The sequence below is a fragment of the Pongo pygmaeus genome, chromosome 8 (genome assembly GCF_028885625.2).
Source record: "Pongo pygmaeus isolate AG05252 chromosome 8, NHGRI_mPonPyg2-v2.0_pri, whole genome shotgun sequence".
Classification (NCBI taxonomy): Eukaryota; Metazoa; Chordata; class Mammalia; order Primates; family Hominidae; genus Pongo; species Pongo pygmaeus.
Window position 1 is genome coordinate 82,502,578 of NC_072381.2, and position 20,777 is coordinate 82,523,354.

Genomic DNA, 20,777 nt, shown 5'->3' on the forward strand with positions numbered 1-20,777 from the left:
GATAAAACAACCATGTTTAACTCTTACACAGTTAAAAATCCTCAGATAAGTCTCATTCTATAACCATCAACTACCAAAATTCTTCTAGATTAGAGACACCAGCCAAGAGCCCTGTGGTCGTCTGTCTTTTCTGAAAGAACCAAAGACAACAAAAGGACTGCCTCAAACAGCGGTTTGCAACTTAAATATCACTCTGCCAGCACATAAAAAGGTATCTTTTAATGCTGCTTTAAATTGTCTTTCCCTGGTCTTGAAGAAGTGGGCCTTTGGTATGCAATTAAGGAATGCTTTGTAACATGAATAAAGCTCTTGAAACTGAAGTTGTATTAGTCTCCTCGTGTAGATTGCCTAAGTCTTGTTAATGTGGTGTCAAATTCTTATAGTTTGTATGATGGAGTCTTCTCTGTTTATTGCTTTTGCTTCTGCTGGTAGCGCATAGATTTTTATACTTTCAAATAACGCCATATGTTAATTTGCCATGGATGTACAGTTCTTGATATTTTTTGTTGGCTTTTTTTTTTAATTTGCTTTGCTTTCTAAATCAGCTTGCATTTGTGCTCCCTACTCAGTCCTTTTCATATCCTGATATTCTTTTCCCTGCTGTCCATTATAATATTCCTTGTCTCTGCAATGCATCTTGGAACCAAAAGGAGACAGAGTCAGATCAAGATGATGAGGTAATATAAACACTTCTGCTTTTATTCTATCAGAAGTAGAATAGAAATTGAATCTGTATGACAGAAGTTGCAGAGGGCTAAAGTGTGGGAAACATATAAATTATATTTTTGCAGGTCTTAAGTAGGTAAAAGGGTATATATTTTTCTTAAATGGTTCACTCTTCTTCCACACATACTTAAGAGTACTTAAATATATTCAACAAAATTATAATTCAGCTAATGATTTAGAAACTGAAGGTCTTTAAACATTTTTAAATATGGTAGATTGGCAGGTATAAATAAACATTAAAAATTTTTTTAGACAAGTCAAGTGCAATAGTGAGAAAGGGGGAAAAGAGTAGGACCAGGAAGTTCTATCTATGACTTATGAGAACAGTCAATTGAGATAACGCTTCAAACCTGCCAAACAGACATTTTGTGAAAGTTTCATGTGCCTATTTTACTATCAACTATATCCTACTATCCAGTATGTCATAACATTTAAATCAAGATCACATTTAATATGTGCAATTTTTTGTACAAATAAACATATTGTATGTGATACAGAATATTTGCTTACTAGCTATTGATAAATCTTTGATACTCTCACTAAAGAAATTTATCTTGACCATTTTTTTAAGAATATAGTTCAATTAAGTTGTCTCCTAATGTTTCTCTAAGTTATATGATAATTAGATTTTTTAATCCCACACATCAATAGTAATAAATAGAATCAAGTAGCCTTAGGATGCAGTAGTAGTACCTCTGGCCAGGCGCGGTGGCTCACGCCTGTAATCCTAGCACTTTGGGAGGCCGAGGCGGGGATGGGGTGGGGGGATCACCTGAGGTCAGGAGTTCGACACCAGCCTAGCCAACATGGCAAAACCCAGTCTCTACTGAAAATACAAAAATTAGCTGGGTGTGGTGCTGCATACCTGTAATCCCATCTACTCAGGAGGCTGAGGCAGAATTGCTTGATCCCAGGAGGCAGAGCTTGCAGTGAGCCAAGATCTCACCACTGTACTCCAGCCTGGGTGACAAGAGCAAGACTCCATCCTTACCCCCCTCTGCCCACACCCCCCCCCAAAAAAAAGTACTTCTAACAAAACCATTCATCTGTTTTCAATCTCCTCATCTACACTTTATACCTGTTAACATACAGAAACCCCAGCAGTAATTGGAATAATAAACTTTGTGTGCCTTTCTCCCTTAGAGTGAGTGTACTTTGTGATATATGTGCTTTCAATATGAACAGATCCAGGAAAATTTACTGCTCAGCATCAGAAGTCTCTGTAATGCTTGTCTTTTACTTGTACTTCCCTGTAGTCTGCTGTGTTGGTGCTCTTAAATTTGCCAAATGATGATTTTGGTTAAGACACGGGGGGTGGGGCTATAAAATCCCAGTAGGAAATTAACATTTCCTAAGAAGGAAAATAAACAAGTTATCAATATGCCATCCTACAAAATGTTTTAAAACTGAAGATGTCACAGGGAAGTTGGAAATAGAGTTGTCTTTTTTTTTTTTTTTCCTTTTCAGATTGAGAAAACAGATAGACGACAGAGCTTCGCATCCTTAGCTTTACGTAAGCGCTACAGCTACTTGACTGAGCCTGGAATGAGTGAGTTTTCTAACACATTTACTAATCTATGTGGATTTTCATAAGAAGAGACATTTTTTCTATACAAACCAAATTTTATCATTTGGAAACTCAATGGCAAAAGAAAAATTGCCTGCAGGAAAACCCTATCATACAACCTAAGTAATATTTTGTACCTAGTTGAAGATGTGAGGTAAAAACACCTCTAGCTCATACTTCAAAACAGTTTTTAAAGCCATTAACTATTTTTAAATTAGAAACATCTATTACTTTTCTTTTAAAACCTTGATTTCTACTTTGATTATGCTAGGAGATAAATATGAATGTTGCTTTAGATCTATGCTCAGATTAAAAAAAATTACTCAAATATTTGGAATGGTAGAAAAATGATAAAGTTACTTTGTCATCTCATTTTTCTCAGTATAGATAGGTTGTCATATCCTAGTCCCGATTCTTTTTCTTCCCACTTTGCAAGAATCACATTTCCTTACCTTCTTGAGGTAGCACTTGTTTACAGAGTTCTTCTTTCCTCCTTCCCTCCCTCTCACTTCCTCTCCTCCTGTCCTTTATTAAAATATCAGTTCTAAGGCTGGTCTTCACTAGACCGGTTAGACCCTTTTCTTTTCTCAATGATTGTTTTGGTTCATTGTTAGCTGGCATGCACTTATTAAGATATAGATTCATTCAGTCCTATCTGTTTATATATTCTCTCTCTCTCTTTCTGTCTGCCTCCTCCTCCCTTTCCTTCCCTCATCCTTGTAATCATCACCCCTGGTGATCTCTGCAGCCCTCAAGATAACCCCCTCCACCAGCAGGAACTAAGAGTATTGAGCTCAGCATTGTATTTGACTGACATATTGGTGCCACTTTAACCATTCTCCTCATTTTAAATGAGGGGAAATTATATAAAAATTATTTTTGAATTAGTGAATCATTCCTAGCTGTTTCCCACTGACACAGTTTCTTAAGTTCAAGGAGGTCTGGAAATTTGCCAGTAAGAGTCACAACTTTGGCTTTTCCCACCTTTTCTGAAGTCTTGTTTTTGTGGGCCAACAGCATAGCATATAAGATCTGTGGCAGGACACTACTGCACTACTTAGTTGAGATGGTCTTAGTATCATTTTCTGGAGCCTAGCTCCTTGACTATTAGAGAAGTTTCAACATTTAAATACAAAATGGAGAATATAAGAGAAATGAAAGAAACCTACCACATTCAAGAATGTTTCCTCAGATCTCAGTTCTCCTCTAGCAGAAATGTCTAAATCCTCCCAGAAACATAAGGGCTGAAATTAACTCATATTATGCTACAGAGCAGAAGAGGGTGTGTGTGTGTGTGTGTGTGGGCTGAAATTAACTCATATTATGCTACAGAGCAGAAGAGGGGTGTGTGTGTGTGTGTGTGTGTGTGTGTGTGTGTGTGTGTGTGTGTGTGTGTGTGTAGCTAGGTGGTTTCTAGTAGAACTAAATACATTGGGGAGGTTTTCTTTGGAATACTGTTTTGCCCTAGAGATCTTCAGTGGGTAGTTGGTTGAGACCCTGTAGGCAACATCATTAAGCTTTGGACAGGCTCAATGGACCAGCTGCTTTAGGTCGGAGGCCCCTTCAGGCAGGTGAGTTTCCATCTGATTCTGGTTGCTAAGGCAAAGTCAATTGAATGTTTCCCACTTATAATAGTGTTACTGGTTAGATCCAGCTAAGGTGTATGCAGCTTGTGTTCCTGGACTTTTGGTAGAAGAGGAGGGAACTTTTCTGTTTTATGAAAGGGAACATAAGGGTGGTAAACAAGGGAATGAATAGGAATAGGAAGTGACTAAGAGAAAACTAAGTCTCAAAACTGGTGTTATGGGAACTCCAAGTGAATGCCACTTTTCCCTCACCACGCTGCCTTTCCAACCCCTTCCCCCCAGGAAAAAGATTCTGGATTAGTTCAGTGCCTGACATCCAGAAATTCCCTGTTATAAAGGGATCCCAAAATATATGTCATTAAAGCCTAAAATGTGTAACTGATTGGTAGGTTGGTTGTTCCTTGTGAAGTATAAAACCATAGATGTGGTTCAAAAGACTTTTTTGCCTGATTGATAGAGCCAGCCTTCAGTGGTAAAGGATAGATGGTTTGTCAGTGTCTGATAGTTACAAAAATAAATGCTTGTGAGACACAGACTAAGCTCAAATCATTGAATTTGAAGGAATCCCCGAACCTTCCATTTGCAGCATGGCATTTCCAAAAGAGTTCAGCAGTATAATATTGAGAATTATGGCAAGAAGGGGTAATGAATAGGCGAGTTTTTCCTTAGTTCTTCCACTTTCTTTAGAATAATATGTAAGCCTAGGAAAGGATATGTTCGGAATGTTTGAATTTAAATGTACACTAGAAATGAACATCTTCACCCTTGTGGGAGTAGCTGCTAATCCAAGGACTGGATTGTAGCAATGGCACGGGCACAGCATGAAGAAGAACATAAAAGCTGAAGCAGATTCTCATTTTCTCTTTGAGTTTCACTATTCTGAACCAGGGCTTTCTTGGAGCAAAACTGTATTCAACTTTGATGTAGAATATTAGCCGTTGGCAGGCCTTGCAAATCTCTGTGGCCAGTTTGGTTTGTTTGGGTTGTAGAAGCAGAGAGGACCAAGTATGTGTTTGTGCTCCCCAGCAAGTGTGCTTACTTCATTTGTGTGTTTCTTGCTCCACTGCCAGAAGAAATGCTGGTATTACTATATCCATTCTTCCTAGTGGTAGGTCTACCTCATGACTGCTTCAGTGTTTGTGATATCCATGAGTCCCATGAATATTATGGGAAGGCACCAGAATTGGTACCTTTGAAATTGATAAACATATATACACACACCCCACATATCCTACTGTAGGTACTTAAATATGGGGTGTTAAAAATATGAATGTATTTTTTAGATGTCCCCCATGATAGCTTTTGAAAATTAAATGTAGATTAGGTTATGAAAAAATATCTGAGATAAACTATATGCTTTTATCCGTAATGAAGAGTTACAGACATGGACATATGTGTTGCAGGTGATTTTATAATGTGCAGTAGAAAATATTTTCCTAAAATCTCAAAAGGTACCAAGACTTCATATCTCATGGAAAAAGTGTACTCTTCTTTCTAAATGCCCTTGTGAAAATATCTTTAAAGTTTATATATTGTGCATAATATGGCATACAAATTGTATTATTTCATTGGCTTGTTTGCCATGATATATATTGTGCATGATAAAATGTTTTCAGTTGCTTTGCTTGCTTATGAGGTAACCATGAACCATATTTTGTTTTTTTTCTTTGTGTGTGTATATGTACACGTGCATTTTAAAGTCATTTCATATTATGTTTTCTTTTCCTCTCATCAAAAGGAATATACTGCATGGAAAAGACAAATGCAAACATTCCTTTTCTTTGTTTTTTTGTTTAAAATTCTGACTCAGAAAACTTCTTGCTCTTATTGGCTTTTTATGGGTGTAAAGCATAACTGAACTGTGCATGGGAGATACAGATTTAAAATCCAGTGGCTTCACAGTTTGCACATCAGTTGCCTGTCACTTAAAAGTTATTTTGGATTCTGCATGAAATAGGCTTGAGTGGTTTTTGAAAAAAAGTTTTAGATATTTAATGTATAGCTACATATATTGAAATGGTTCTAAGTAGGTGCAATCTGTATCATGGAAAGGCTAAAGGAGAGAGAGGACATTAGAAATGACTAAAATGAAAGTTGTATGGTTGCACGAAACAAACATATACCTATACAGGCAAAATAGAATGGCTACTGATATTTCAAAACCAACACATAAGAAAGTCAATAGGAAGTAGGGAACAGTTTTCCATTATGGTTATTTTTCTCATCATTAATTGTTTCCTCATGTTTTCTATTTTTCATTGTTTGCCTCTTTGGTTGCAATGTGCTTTTTCTTTCATTTCACATTACTCTGTTTTTTATTTATTTAGTTGTTTTTTTTTAACTTCAGATTAGTTATGTCTGTAGAAATTTATTTTTCCTCTTAATTGTTCCTTTTGCCTCTTCCATTCTAAATCATGCAAACAAATGTACTTGCTTTTGTAATATTTCAAAGTTTACTGACCAATTTTTTTCTCTGGTCTCTCTGTTTCTCAACCATTTTTGTTGATTTTTGTGTTTGATTTCATTTTAAAATTTAAGAAACAGTTGAACGGAGTACAGGAGCAACAAGATCCCTCCCCACCACTTACTCATACAAGCCATTCTTTTCTACAAGACCATACCAGTCCTGGACAACAGCTCCGATTACAGTGCCCGGGCCAGCCAAGTCAGGCTTCACTTCCTTATCAAGTTCTTCCTCTAATACGCCATCAGCTTCTCCGTTAAAATCAATATGGTCTGTTTCGACTCCTTCTCCAATCAAATCCACATTAGGCGCGTCAACTACATCTTCAGTTAAATCCATTAGTGACGTGGCATCTCCAATTAGATCCTTTCGGACAATGTCTTCGCCGATAAAAACTGTGGTGTCACAATCTCCATACAATATCCAAGTTTCCTCTGGTACCCTGGCTAGAGTTCCAGCAGTCACGGAAGCTACGCCCTTAAAAGGGCTGGCATCCAATTCTACGTTTTCCTCTCGAACCTCTCCAGTGACTACAGCAGGGTCTCTTTTGGAGAGGTCATCAATTACTATGACACCCCCTGCCTCCCCCAAATCAAACATTAATATGTATTCCTCAAGTTTGCCATTTAAGTCAATTATTACATCAGCAGCACCGCTAATATCTTCACCTTTAAAGTCAGTGGTGTCTCCAGTTAAATCAGCAGTTGATGTCATTTCATCAGCCAAAGTCACAATGGCATCTTCTCTCTCATCACCTGTGAAGCAGATGCCTGGACATGCAGAGGTAGCATTAGTCAATGGATCTATTTCCCCTCTAAAATATCCATCATCCTCAACTTTAATTAATGGATGCAAAGCCACTGCCACGTTACAGGAAAAAATTTCTTCTGCTACAAACTCTGTGAGCTCTGTGGTCAATGCAGCCACTGACACAGTTGAGAAAGTGTTTTCTACCACAACTGCAATGCCGTTTTCCCCACTCAGGTCATACGTTTCTGCAGCACCATCAGCTTTTCAGTCTCTAAGAACTCCTTCCGCAAGTGCACTCTATACATCCCTTGGGTCGTCAATATCTGCAACTACCTCATCTGTAACTTCATCAATTATAACAGTGCCAGTATACTCTGTAGTCAATGTTTTGCCAGAACCAGCATTAAAGAAACTTCCAGACTCTAACTCATTTACGAAATCAGCAGCAGCCTTGCTGTCACCCATTAAAACATTGACTACGGAGACACATCCTCAGCCTCACTTCAGTCGAACTTCATCTCCAGTTAAGTCATCTTTGTTCCTTGCACCCTCTGCCCTTAAGTTGTCTACACCATCTTCTTTATCTTCCAGTCAGGAGATACTAAAAGATGTAGCTGAAATGAAAGAGGACCTAATGCGGATGACCGCAATACTACAGACAGATGTGCCTGAGGAGAAGCCATTCCAACCTGAACTCCCAAAAGAAGGGAGAATCGATGATGAAGAACCTTTCAAAATTGTAGAGAAAGTAAAGGAAGACTTAGTGAAAGTTAGTGAAATCCTTAAAAAGGATGTGTGTGTAGATAATAAAGGATCACCCAAATCACCAAAGAGTGACAAAGGACATTCTCCTGAAGATGACTGGGTAGAATTTAGTTCGGAAGAAATCCGGGAAGCCAGACAACAAGCTGCTGCGAGTCATTCTCCATCTCTGCCGGAGAGAGTGCAAGTAAAAGCAAAAGCCGCCTCCGAAAAGGATTATAACTTGACCAAAGTTATTGATTACCTAACAAATGATATTGGGAGTAGTTCACTGACAAACTTAAAATACAAGTTCGAGGATGCAAAGAAGGATGGTGAGGAGAGACAGAAAAGAGTTTTAAAACCAGCAATTGCTTTGCAGGAACACAAACTCAAAATGCCTCCAGCCTCCATGAGGCCTTCCACCTCTGAGAAAGAATTGTGTAAAATGGCTGATTCCTTTTTTGGAACAGATACTATTTTAGAGTCTCCTGATGACTTTTCTCAACACGACCAAGACAAAAGTCCCTTGTCTGACAGTGGCTTTGAAACAAGAAGTGAAAAGACACCTTCAGCCCCACAAAGTGCTGAAAGCACTGGTCCTAAACCACTTTTTCATGAAGTTCCCATCCCTCCTGTCATTACAGAAACAAGAACTGAAGTGGTTCATGTTATCAGGAGCTATGAGCCCTCAGCTGGGGATGTTCCCCAGACCCAACCAGAGGAGCCTGTGTCACCTAAACCTTCACCTACTTTTATGGAATTGGAACCAAAGCCCACCACCTCTAGTATTAAAGAAAAAGTTAAAGCATTTCAAATGAAAGCCAGTAGCGAAGAAGATGACCACAATCGGGTTTTAAGCAAAGGCATGCGTGTTAAAGAGGAGACTCACATAACCACAACCACCAGAATGGTTTATCATTCTCCACCAGGCGGTGAAGGTGCATCTGAAAGAATTGAAGAAACCATGTCAGTCCATGACATCATGAAGGCCTTTCAGTCCGGGCGGGATCCTTCCAAAGAACTGGCAGGTCTGTTTGAACATAAGTCGGCAGTGTCTCCAGATGTTCACAAGTCTGCTGCTGAAACCTCAGCCCAGCATGCAGAGAAGGACAACCAAATGAAACCCAAACTGGAGCGTATAATAGAAGTCCACATCGAAAAAGGTAACCAAGCTGAGCCCACTGAAGTCATTATTAGAGAAACCAAAAAGCATCCAGAAAAAGAAATGTATGTATATCAGAAAGACTTATCCCGGGGAGATATTAACCTAAAAGATTTTCTGCCAGAAAAACACGATGCATTTCCTTGTTCAGAGGAACAGGGTCAGCAAGAAGAAGAAGAACTTACTGCTGAAGAGTCATTGCCTTCTTATCTGGAGTCTTCCAGAGTAAACACTCCTGTGTCCCAAGAAGAAGATAGCCGCCCTAGTTCTGCTCAACTCATATCTGATGACTCTTATAAAACATTGAAGCTTTTGAGTCAACACTCAATAGAATACCATGACGATGAGTTGTCAGAACTAAGAGGGGAGTCTTACAGGTTTGCTGAGAAAATGCTTCTGTCAGAAAAGCTAGATGTGTCTCATTCTGATACTGAGGAATCGGTTACAGACCATGCAGGACCCCCTAGCTCAGAGTTACAGGGGTCTGATAAGCGGTCCAGAGAAAAAATAGCCACTGCCCCCAAAAAAGAAATTCTCTCCAAAATCTATAAAGATGTTTCTGAAAATGGTGTAGGTAAAGTGTCTAAAGATGAGCATTTTGATAAAGTGACAGTGTTGCACTATTCTGGCAATGTTAGTAGTCCAAAACATGCCATGTGGATGCGCTTTACTGAGGACAGATTAGACAGAGGTAGAGAGAAGTTGATATATGAAGATAGGGTGGACAGGACTGTGAAGGAGGCTGAAGAAAAACTGACTGAAGTGTCACAGTTTTTTCGTGACAAAACTGAGAAGCTAAATGATGAACTGCAGTCCCCAGAGAAAAAGGCACGCCCTAAAAATGGCAAAGAATATTCTTCTCAAAGCCCTACCAGTAGCAGCCCTGAGAAAGTGCTACTGACAGAACTGCTGGCATCCAATGATGAGTGGGTTAAGGCAAGACAGCATGGCCCTGATGGACAAGGCTTCCCCAAGGCCGAGGAGAAGGCACCCAGTCTGCCCAGCAGCCCAGAGAAGATGGTTCTCTCCCAACAGACTGAGGACAGCAAGTCCACAGTGGAAGCCGAAGGAAGTATTTCACAGAGCAAAGCACCAGATGGGCCCCAGTCTGGATTCCAGCTCAAACAATCTAAACTCAGTTCCATTAGATTAAAATTTGAACAAGGCACACACGCAAAAAGTAAGGACATGTCTCAAGAAGACAGAAAGTCAGATGGCCAGTCCAGAATCCCAGTTAAAAAAATACAGGAGAGCAAACTACCCGTCTACCAAGTTTTTGCTAGAGAAAAACAGCAGAAGGCCATAGACCTCCCAGATGAAAGTGTATCTGTGCAAAAAGATTTTATGGTATTAAAAGCCAAAGATGAGCATGCCCAAAGCAACGAAATTGTTGTAAATGATTCTGGCTCTGATAATGTGAAGAAACAGAGAACTGAAATGTCAAGTAAAGCAATGCCTGACTCTTTTTCTGAGCAGCAGGCTAAAGACTTGGCATGTCATATAACCTCAGATTTAGCAACTAGGGGACCATGGGACAAAAAGGTCTTTAGAACATGGGAGAGTTCGGGAGCCACTAACAATAAGTCTCAGAAAGAAAAACTTTCGCATGTACTTGTTCATGATGTAAGAGAGAATCACGTTGGTCACCCTGAGATTAAAAGTGTTGATCAAAAGAATGAATTTATGTCTGTGACTGAGAGAGAACACAAATTGTTAACAAACGGCTCTCTCTCATCAGAAATTAAAGAAATGACTGTACAATCTCCCTCCAAAAAAGTCTTATATAGGGAATATGTTGTGAAAGAAGGAGACCATCCAGGTGGATTGCTTGATCAGCCTTCCAGGAGGAGCGAGAGCTCAGCAGTGTCACACATTCCCGTCAGGGTTGCTGATGAGAGGAGAATGCTGTCTTCTAATATTCCCGATGGTTTTTGTGAACAGTCGGCATTTCCAAAACATGAACTATCACAAAAATTGTCCCAGTCAAGCATGAGTAAAGAGACAGTTGAGACACAGCACTTTAATTCTATAGAAGATGAAAAAGTTACCTATTCAGAAATCAGCAAAGTTTCCAAACACCAGAGTTATGTAGGTTTATGCCCACCTCTCGAGGAAACCGAAACCTCCCCCACCAAATCTCCTGATTCTTTAGAGTTTAGCCCAGGAAAGGAATCTCCCTCTAGTGATGTATTCGACCACAGTCCCATTGATGGATTGGAAAAACTCGCACCACTAGCCCAGACAGAGGGAGGGAAAGAGATAAAAACTTTACCCGTTTATGTCAGTTTTGTACAAGTGGGGAAGCAATATGAAAAGGAGATACAACAAGGAAGTGTAAAAAAAATCATAAGTCAGGAATGTAAGACAGTACAAGAAACCAGGGGGACCTTTTATACAACTAGACAGCAAAAGCAACCTCCTTCTCCCCAAGGTAGTCCAGAAGATGATACTCTAGAGCAAGTATCCTTTCTAGACAGCTCTGGGAAAAGCCCTTTAACCCCAGAAACGCCCAGTTCAGAGGAAGTGAGTTATGAATTTACATCTAAGACACCTGACTCGCTCATAGCTTATATACCAGGCAAACCCAGCCCAATTCCCGAGGTTTCTGAGGAGTCAGAGGAGGAGGAACAGGCCAAGTCAGCCTCCCTTAAGCAGACTACAGTGGAGGAAACAGCAGTCGAGCGTGAAATGCCTAATGACGTGAGCAAAGACTCTAACCAAAGACCCAAAAATAACAGAGTTGCCTATATTGAATTTCCCCCTCCTCCACCACTGGATGCGGACCAGATTGAGTCAGATAAGAAGCACCATTATCTCCCAGAAAAAGAGGTTGACATGATTGAAGTCAATCTGCAAGATGAGCATGACAAGTACCAGCTGGCTGAACCTGTCATTAGAGTGCAGCCACCTTCACCAGTTCCTCCCGGGGCAGACGTCAGTGATTCAAGCGATGATGAATCTATTTATCAGCCAGTCCCAGTTAAAAAATATACCTTCAAATTAAAGGAAGTGGACGATGAACAAAAAGAAAAATCCAAAGCTTCTGCTGAAAAGGCTTCCAACCAGAAAGAACTGGAAAGTAATGGATCTGGAAAAGATAATGAATTTGGCCTTGGCCTTGATTCACCTCAGAATGAAATTGCCCAGAATGGGAACAATGACCAGTCCATCACAGAGTGTTCCATTGCCACCACAGCAGAGTTTTCTCATGACACGGATGCCACAGAGATCGACTCTCTGGATGGCTATGACCTGCAAGATGAAGATGATGGCTTGACAGAGAGTGATTCTAAACTCCCAATTCAAGCCATGGAAATTAAGAAAGATATCTGGAACACAGAGGGCATTCTGAAGCCAGCTGACCGCTCTTTTAGCCAAAGTAAACTTGAAGTTATCGAGGAGGAGGGAAAGGTGGGACCAGATGAGGACAAGCCACCTTCTAAAAGTTCTTCATCTGAAAAGACTCCTGATAAGACTGATCAGAAGTCAGGGGCCCAGTTCTTCACACTGGAAGGCAGACATCCTGACAGATCAGTGTTTCCTGATACTTACTTCAGTTACAAAGTAGATGAAGAATTTGCCACTCCTTTTAAAACAGTAGCTACCAAAGGTCTAGATTTTGACCCTTGGTCCAATAACCGAGGGGATGATGAAGTTTTTGACAGTAAATCACGGGAAGATGAAACTAAGCCATTTGGGCTGGCTGTAGAAGACCGCTCTCCAGCAACAACCCCTGATACAACGCCAGCCAGAACGCCAACTGATGAAAGTACCCCAACTAGTGAGCCTAACCCCTTCCCATTTCATGAAGGAAAAATGTTTGAGATGACTCGCAGTGGTGCAATTGACATGAGCAAGAGGGATTTTGTTGAAGAGAGGCTCCAATTTTTCCAGATTGGTGAGCATACTTCTGAAGGGAAGTCAGGGGACCAGGGGGAAGGGGATAAAAGTATGGTTACTGCCACACCACAGCCACAGTCAGGGGACACCACTGTAGAAACCAATCTAGAGAGAAATGTAGAGACACCTACAGTGGAACTTAACCCCAGCATCCCGACCAGCGGAGAGTGTCAGGAAGGCACATCCAGTAGTGGCTCCCTGGAGAAATCAGCAGCAGCCACTAACACCTCTAAAGTTGACCCCAAGTTGCGCACGCCTATAAAAATGGGAATTTCTGCATCCACCATGACCATGAAGAAAGAAGGCCCTGGAGAAATAACAGATAAGATAGAAGCGGTGATGACCAGTTGTCAGGGATTAGAAAATGAAACTATAACAATGATTTCAAATACAGCCAATAGCCAGATGGGCGTTAGGCCCCATGAAAAACATGATTTTCAAAAAGATAACTTTAATAACAACAACAATTTGGATTCTTCCACTATACAGACAGATAACATTATGAGTAATACAGTTCTGACAGAACATTCTGCACCCACTTGTACCACAGAGAAAGATAACCCAGTGAAAGTCTCATCAGGAAAAAAGACAGGGGTACTACAAGGACACTGTGTAAGAGATAAGCAGAAAGTTCTTGGAGAACAGCAAAAAACAAAGGAATTGATAGGGATTAGGCAAAAATCCAAACTTCCCATAAAGGCCACTTCACCAAAAGACACCTTCCCACCGAACCATATGTCAAACACTAAAGCAAGTAAAATGAAGCAGGTTAGTCAATCCGAGAAAACCAAAGCCCTTACTACTTCTTCATGTGTAGATGTAAAGTCCAGAATTCCAGTGAAAAACACACACAGGGATAACATAATTGCAGTTAGAAAAGCATGTGCCACACAAAAGCAAGGGCAGCCAGAGAAAGGCAAGGCCAAACAGCTTCCATCCAAGTTGCCAGTAAAGGTAAGATCCACCTGTGTCACTACCACCACCACCACCACCACCACCACTGCCACCACCACCACCACTACCACCACCACCAGCTGCACAGTTAAAGTTAGGAAAAGTCAGCTCAAGGAAGTATGTAAACATTCCATTGAATATTTTAAGGGAATTAGTGGTGAGACCTTAAAGCTTGTGGACCGCCTCTCTGAAGAAGACAAAAAGATGCAGTCCGAGTTGTCCGATGAGGAAGAAAGTACCTCAAGAAACACGTCGTTGTCCGAGACTTCCCGGGGTGGCCAGCCTTCGGTTACAACGAAGTCTGCTAGAGATAAGAAAACAGAGGCAGCACCTTTAAAATCAAAGAGTGAAAAGGCCGGCAGTGAGAAAAGGAGCAGTAGAAGGACTGGTGAGAATGAAGGCAGTCAGGTCTCTCGAGCACTCTGCTCACATCCTGGAGAACGAGCATAGTTTGTAAACACTTTCCAACTCGTAGACCCTAGTGCATGAACTGTTGTGATTGCCTGTGGAGTGACTTAACCGTAGTTTCTCATTATGTCATTGTCATCTGTATGTGCTGTCGTATATACTCTTCTTTCTGCCTTTTGATCAAACTACACGGTAGACAGCTAGGGAAGCATGCTGAAGATATTGGTGTCATTCAAGATGAACAACCTTCTTTTTTTTTTTTTAATGTGCTAATGGATATGATTCTGTCAAAGTAAAAGCACAGATGTTGAAATCCCATCATGGTGTTTTCACCAACACGACACTTCTGTAACTGTTTAAACTAGCTAGCTCGTCAGCATGTTCAATCCCATTACATTGAGCATCCATGTAGTCTGACATTTGGCCTGATGCAGGTGAAAAACAAGTGAGCCATGTGCAAAGAAGTGTTCATGTAGGTGACTAGGACACATTTAAGTGTACAGTGTTAGCATTAGTCTCTCTGTAAAATCTGCGTACTGCTAAAAGCAATTTTCCAGTATCGTATCTTTCTTGATGATTATTTTAATTAAGAAATTGTAAATCTTAGGTCCACAGAGTCCATGTGAACGGACAGATATCAGGATGGCAATAGTAGCCGATCACCTGGGACTTAGTTGGACAGGTAAGTGCATACACTCCTGAATGGAACAAATTAGTTTCTTCATTTCTTTGTCTTACTCACAAGCAGTTCAATATATATATTTTAAAAATAGAAACAAGCAACTAGTAAAAAACATTTTTATCCCCAATAATTTTATCTACCCAGAGATAAATACTGATTGTACCTTGTATACTGTGTTTTTCCAAAGCCTTTTCTATGCATATGCACTAAGAAATAGAAATTTAGATTTATTTTACCTTAAACTTAAGCATTTCCTTCACAATGTCACTTCTGTAATATAGGATAACCTTTTACTGAATAGCAAATTTATCTTGTAGCACAAAAGAAAACACAGCTAAGGCCTATGACTTAATTAATCAAAATTCTTTCACATGGTTTATGTCCTTAGAGCAGCTTTCTAGGCACCAGTTCAATTAACCCACACCTAGGCTGCACAAATTTTAGTCATTCACTGTGAAGTCCTCTTCACAATTTTTATGATATACACATAAAACTCTATGTTTATTTGTCTGATACTCTTCTTTAAGTCAACTCACTTTTATGCTCAAATATTTATTTAAAAGAAAAATTTTATATCACTTCGATAATGGGAAAGGATTATTTGCATTATCTATGTAAACAAGAAAACAATGACAGTAAGTTTAAATTTTGAATTAAAAATTTTTAAATGTGATTTTTAAAACATGATAAATATGCAAATAAATATATTTAATTCACAAAAGTTGAATTCTATAAAATTCATGCCTATAATCCCAGCACTGTGGGAGGCCGAGGCAGGCGGATCACTTAATGTCAGGACTAGCCTACCCAACATGGTGAAACCCTGTCTCTACTAAAAATACAAAAATTAGCCAGGCGTGGTGGTGCATGCGTGTCGTCCTGGCTACTTGGGAGGCTGAGACAGGAGAATCACTTGAACCTGGGAGGCAAAGGCTGCAGTGAGCTGAGATCGCACCACTGCACTCCAGTCTGGGTAATAGCATGAGACTCCATCTCAATAAAACAAAATAAAATGAAAGATGATGAGATTTCTTATCAATTGGACAAACTGGACAATTCTGCATTGTAATTTTGAGCTTAACAGGACCCTTAAAATCCTACCTCACATGAATCTGAGAAATTTTAAGTTTTATAGGTTAAGTATATTTTTTAATGCATGGCCAAATAATAAATATTCATTATCATCACATCTAAATTCATCTTGCATACCATTAGCAACATACATTCCATACAGTTATCTCTGTTTCATGGGAGAATATGAAACTAGATAATAGGAAGCAATTTCATCGAATTTTTTTTTTTCCTTTGAATGCCCTCAGTCCCCATCCACCCCCACCACCACTACCCCATTTCAAACCCTCCTGTCTTCATCAACCTAGTCTCGGCTCTCAGGTATACTGCTAATGGCTGGGAGCTGAGTGGAGTTGTGAAAAGATAGGTGGTCTGAATAATGTTTTGTAGGCAGTTGAGAGTTAATAGTAATTTATTGCGTATAAATATTTACTAATATCAACTTTATATTTTAACATTGGACATTGTAATCTGAAAATACACTGGAGCAAATGTTTGTTTTGCATTATTATATGCCTAGAACTGTTAGATTATTTTCCTTAAGCAAATACAGTCAGAGTAAATTTTTGGAGATGTGGCATAATAGCCAGACAAAAAGCCATAAACCCCAAATTCCTAGTGTCAGTGTCTTTGCTCTTTATTAAGTCTCTAGACAATGGATACAGTTTTGTCATGAAGACTTATTGGGCAGTAGGAGTATTGTCTCTTAAGACACATAGATGAAGAACTTAAAATAATTAACTTCTCTAACTAGAATTACTGTATGCTCAATGATAATTATTAAGAATATTAAGCATTTAAGAGAACAAAATTTATATCTGTCCTTCGAAACCACTATTAACATCTTATGTGCTTTTTTTAAAATAAGAACTTTTTATAATGTTATAAATACAATGTAATCTGCTTATTTGTAACTGTGTCATTCTACAAAACTAAATATTTTCTGATCTTGGTTTTAATGCAAAAAAATATCCAGTAGATGTACCTTATGACAGTGATTTTCTAACTGTGGTTCACAATGCTTCAATGAGATGTGAAATCAGTTCATACTTTTTGTTTTTAAATGGAATATTATATAAAAGAAAATGACTGTGTTTAAGTGTGTTAAGGCTAAATTTTGCTCCGTGGAGATCTGATTTTATTTATGTAAACACCATGATATAGAATGTATTTCTAACTGTAGGCCATGATCACAACAGTTGTCTGCCAAGCCACTGCCTTAAATTAACTCTTATCCTTTTGTTCAACATGCGGATTGTTTTCAACGAACATTCATGTATATAAATCATTGTATACAACTCATATATTGTCAGGGTAAATTTCTAAATGTGAATCACTTGGTCAAAAGATAATGGACTTTTTTGAGCCTCTGAATGCATTTTGCAAAATTGCTGGAAGTATTTTGTAAGGGGGACACAGTCTTGACCAATTCCTTTTCCATGGGATCATTTTTGCCCATTTCTTACTGTTCTTTATCATTTAAGGTAACACACACTTGATAAATTGTTTTAATATAAAAAAAATACAGTGAGAACTAAGTCTCCTTCCCTTCTCTGACTCCTAAGTTTCCCTCTTCCAAGGCAGCCACTAATACTGAGATCATATGTATCTTTCCAAAGACACTCTGCAATTTACAAGATTGAATATGAGTATATCTGAGTGTATACGAGTAGATGGACAGAAAGCTGTCTCCCTTTTATTTTTTACTCAAGTAGCTTCATATCATATAAAATGATCTGGCCTGGAGTCATCATATAACCTCCTGTGTGGAGTTTATGAAACTTGAAGGCATAGAGGGTGGCATATTATGTGAGTAAAAGATATCTTCATGAAGATTGCTTAGCACAAACCGTATCAGCATCTCTTGTGCCATATACGTGAATTGTGTACCCCTACGTATCTTGTAATTTGCTCAAATTATAGAGAATTTGGCTGAATTAAAACAATCAATCATCCAACATCCTCTTTGCAAACTCCAAAAATCTTGTTTTATTTTTTGAGATAGGGTCTCGCTCTATTGCCCAGGCTGAAGTGCAGTGGCACAATCTCAGCTCACCGCATCCCCCACCTCCTGGGCTCAAGTGCTCCAACTCAGCCTCCTGAGTAGCTGGGAACACAGGCATGTGCCACCGCACCTGGATAATTTTTGTGTTTTTGTTGTTGTTGTGGCTGTGTGTGTATGGAGATGGGGGTTTTTGCCATGTTGCCCAGGCTGGTCTCAAACTCCTGAGTGCAAGCAATCCACCTGCCTCAGCCTCCCAAAGTGCTGAGATTATAGGTATGGGCCACTGTGCCCAGCCTAGGTCTAAAAATCTTTATAAGATGGTCTCTAAAAAAAAATCTGATTGTAAGTCATTACCTAAGGAGAGTTAAGTCACAGCCTGTGTATGGTCACTACTTTGCTATGAAGCCAAGTATATAAAAATTAATGCCTGAGGCTGTACTTGAGCTTGACTATAAAATTCCCTTTTCTTTTTATGGCAATTGAGCATTACTTTTATGAAACGTGTGATAAAAGTAGAATATGCAATCTTAGTAACTCTCTTTCTTTTCTACAGAACTGGCAAGGGAACTGAATTTTTCAGTGGATGAAATCAATCAAATACGTGTGGAAAACCCAAATTCTTTAATTTCTCAAAGCTTCATGTTATTAAAAAAATGGGTTACCAGAGACGGAAAAAATGCCACAAGTATGCTGAAATTATATTATTTTAACTTTCAAAACTGCATAAATGTAATATTTTAGATAAGCCAACTGTTAAGTTCATTCAAGTATTGTTCTAATTTTCTGTAATCTTTAATATAGAAAACTACATGATCATGAGGTAATAGCAAGTCTTTTGAAGTTATACTTGTTTAATTTAGTGTTAACAGTCTAAACTATTCTTCAGAAGCTTTTTGGGAAGCAAGTAGCAGGCAATTTTTCACATCTGGCCTGTCATTCTCTCTGTGACCATCAAAACTGAAAAAATAATTTTAGTTGTTAAATCATGGGACACAGTCATCAGAAACACTCTGAAGTTACCACTATGGCTGGAGGTGCATGTGCAGAGAGGGAAGACAGGATCATATTAGGGGAGCAAATAGTTTTACTCAGCTTGGTTGGCTCTACTGTTGTTGGGTTTGGTTTTGTTGGCTGGTGGGACTGGGTGGTGGTCCTCTATTTTGGCAAGTGCCAACCCACAACAATGTGGAATAAATTACTGTGGGTTTGCCTGTGTCAACTTGACCTTAGAAAGTCATTAAAATGCTAAGTACCAAATATGAGGGTGACCTATTTTGACATTCTAAGAGGAAAGGGAACTTTAGTTTTATTAGATCCCCTTATAACCAACAGGAATCTAGTTATTTTAAGGCCCATCCGCACTGTTCCAGTGGAACACAGCTTTACAAAGTGATGATTAAGACTCTGACACCTTCCCTGTAGCAGCGAGCATTCTGAGTCCTCTGGATAGGGAGATTGCAGAAATGGAGTAAAAAGGAGCTAAAATGTCAGCAGGGCAGCAAAAGCCATGCCTTTGTGTAGATATTGTGCTGACTGAAAGAACATAATTTAATTGGGTTTTCAACCTTTTTTTCTCCTTTTCAGCTGATGCCTTAACTTCGGTCTTGACAAAAATTAATCGAATAGATATAGTGACACTGCTAGAAGGACCAATATTTGATTATGGAAATATTTCAGGCACCAGAAGTTTTGCAGATGAGAACAATGTTTTCCATGACCCTGTTGATGGTAATTGAATTTAGTGTTCATATTTATTTAATCATTTGATAAAATTTGAAAGTGCAGTCAGACAAGGCAGCCACTTAAAAGCAACTAAACTGTGATTTGCTTGACTTAGTTTCTCATTTTCACAGCATTTTCTCTGCCAGAGTCTGCAAATAAACACTCTGATATCAGAGCAAACTTGGTAAATACCTCTGTTTATATACAATATAAATCATGACGTATGAACGCCTAAGGTATCTGAAGAGTTGGTATTTCTAATATTTCATAAAAGTTAAATATCTAGAGAATGCATTGCTTTTGTCACTTTTAATTTTTATGTTAACCCTCCCAAACTAGTTACCTCTTTCATTCATATATAGGTAAAACAAATGATGAGCCATTTTTATCAAATAAGCAAGGTATTGAGTAAAGTGTAAGCATACAGTATACAAATTGTAAGGTAAAATGGCAATTTACTGTGTGGCACCAGGTATTTAAATGTGCACTGAAAAAATTTAATGTATCATTCAAGTACGTGCTTTAGTTATTTAGCATTGTTATTTTAACTTCGTGAATATGCTGCCATTTATTATTTGGAAAAACTACTTGATCTATTGTATATCAAAGGCAGCATAATTTCTAATTCAATCGGCATACATGTTACTAACAATAATTCCTCTTTCACATTAGCTTAATTTATATAATGATCTTGTCATTTTTTCCTCATGTAAATTGTGCTTTTTTCACTGAAATATTAAGAAAAACATAATAAATATCTTCCTATGTTTTTCAAAATAGTCCTGTCTTACGCTCACAAATGAACATTTATTCCTACAATGAATTTTTGTTCTGTTTTTGAGACGAAGTCTCGCTCTGTCGCCTAGGCTGGAGTGCAATGGCACGATCTCGGCTCACTGCAACCTCTGCCTCCTGGGTTCATTCAAGCCATTCTCCTGTCTCAGCCTCCCGAGTAGCTGGGATTACAGGCGTGCACCACCATGCTCAGCTAATTTTTTGTATTTTCAGTAAAGGTGGGGGTTTCACCACGTTGGCC

The 20,777-nt window shown here is 39.0% G+C and overlaps 1 protein-coding gene across 7 annotated transcripts in view; it reads left to right on the forward strand.

Annotated features, from left to right (window-relative positions):
• The window catches only part of ANK3 (ankyrin 3), a 699,134-nt gene that overhangs the window by 644,899 nt on the left and 33,458 nt on the right, over nt 1-20,777 (forward strand). For 5 of the 7 annotated variants that reach the window (XM_054436350.2, XM_054436348.2, XM_054436349.2 and 2 more), the window contains 5 exons: nt 89-211; nt 2,194-2,275; nt 14,869-14,943; nt 18,573-18,704; nt 19,604-19,747. In XM_054436350.2, coding sequence (XP_054292325.1) covers nt 89-211; nt 2,194-2,275; nt 14,869-14,943; nt 18,573-18,704; nt 19,604-19,747 — 556 coding nt within the window. Of the gene's footprint in view, nt 1-88; nt 212-650; nt 678-2,193; nt 2,276-6,417; nt 14,242-14,868; nt 14,944-18,572; nt 18,705-19,603; nt 19,748-20,777 lie in introns of all 7 variants that reach the window. The other 2 variants (XM_063669954.1, XM_063669956.1) reach the window with 1 other exon arrangement.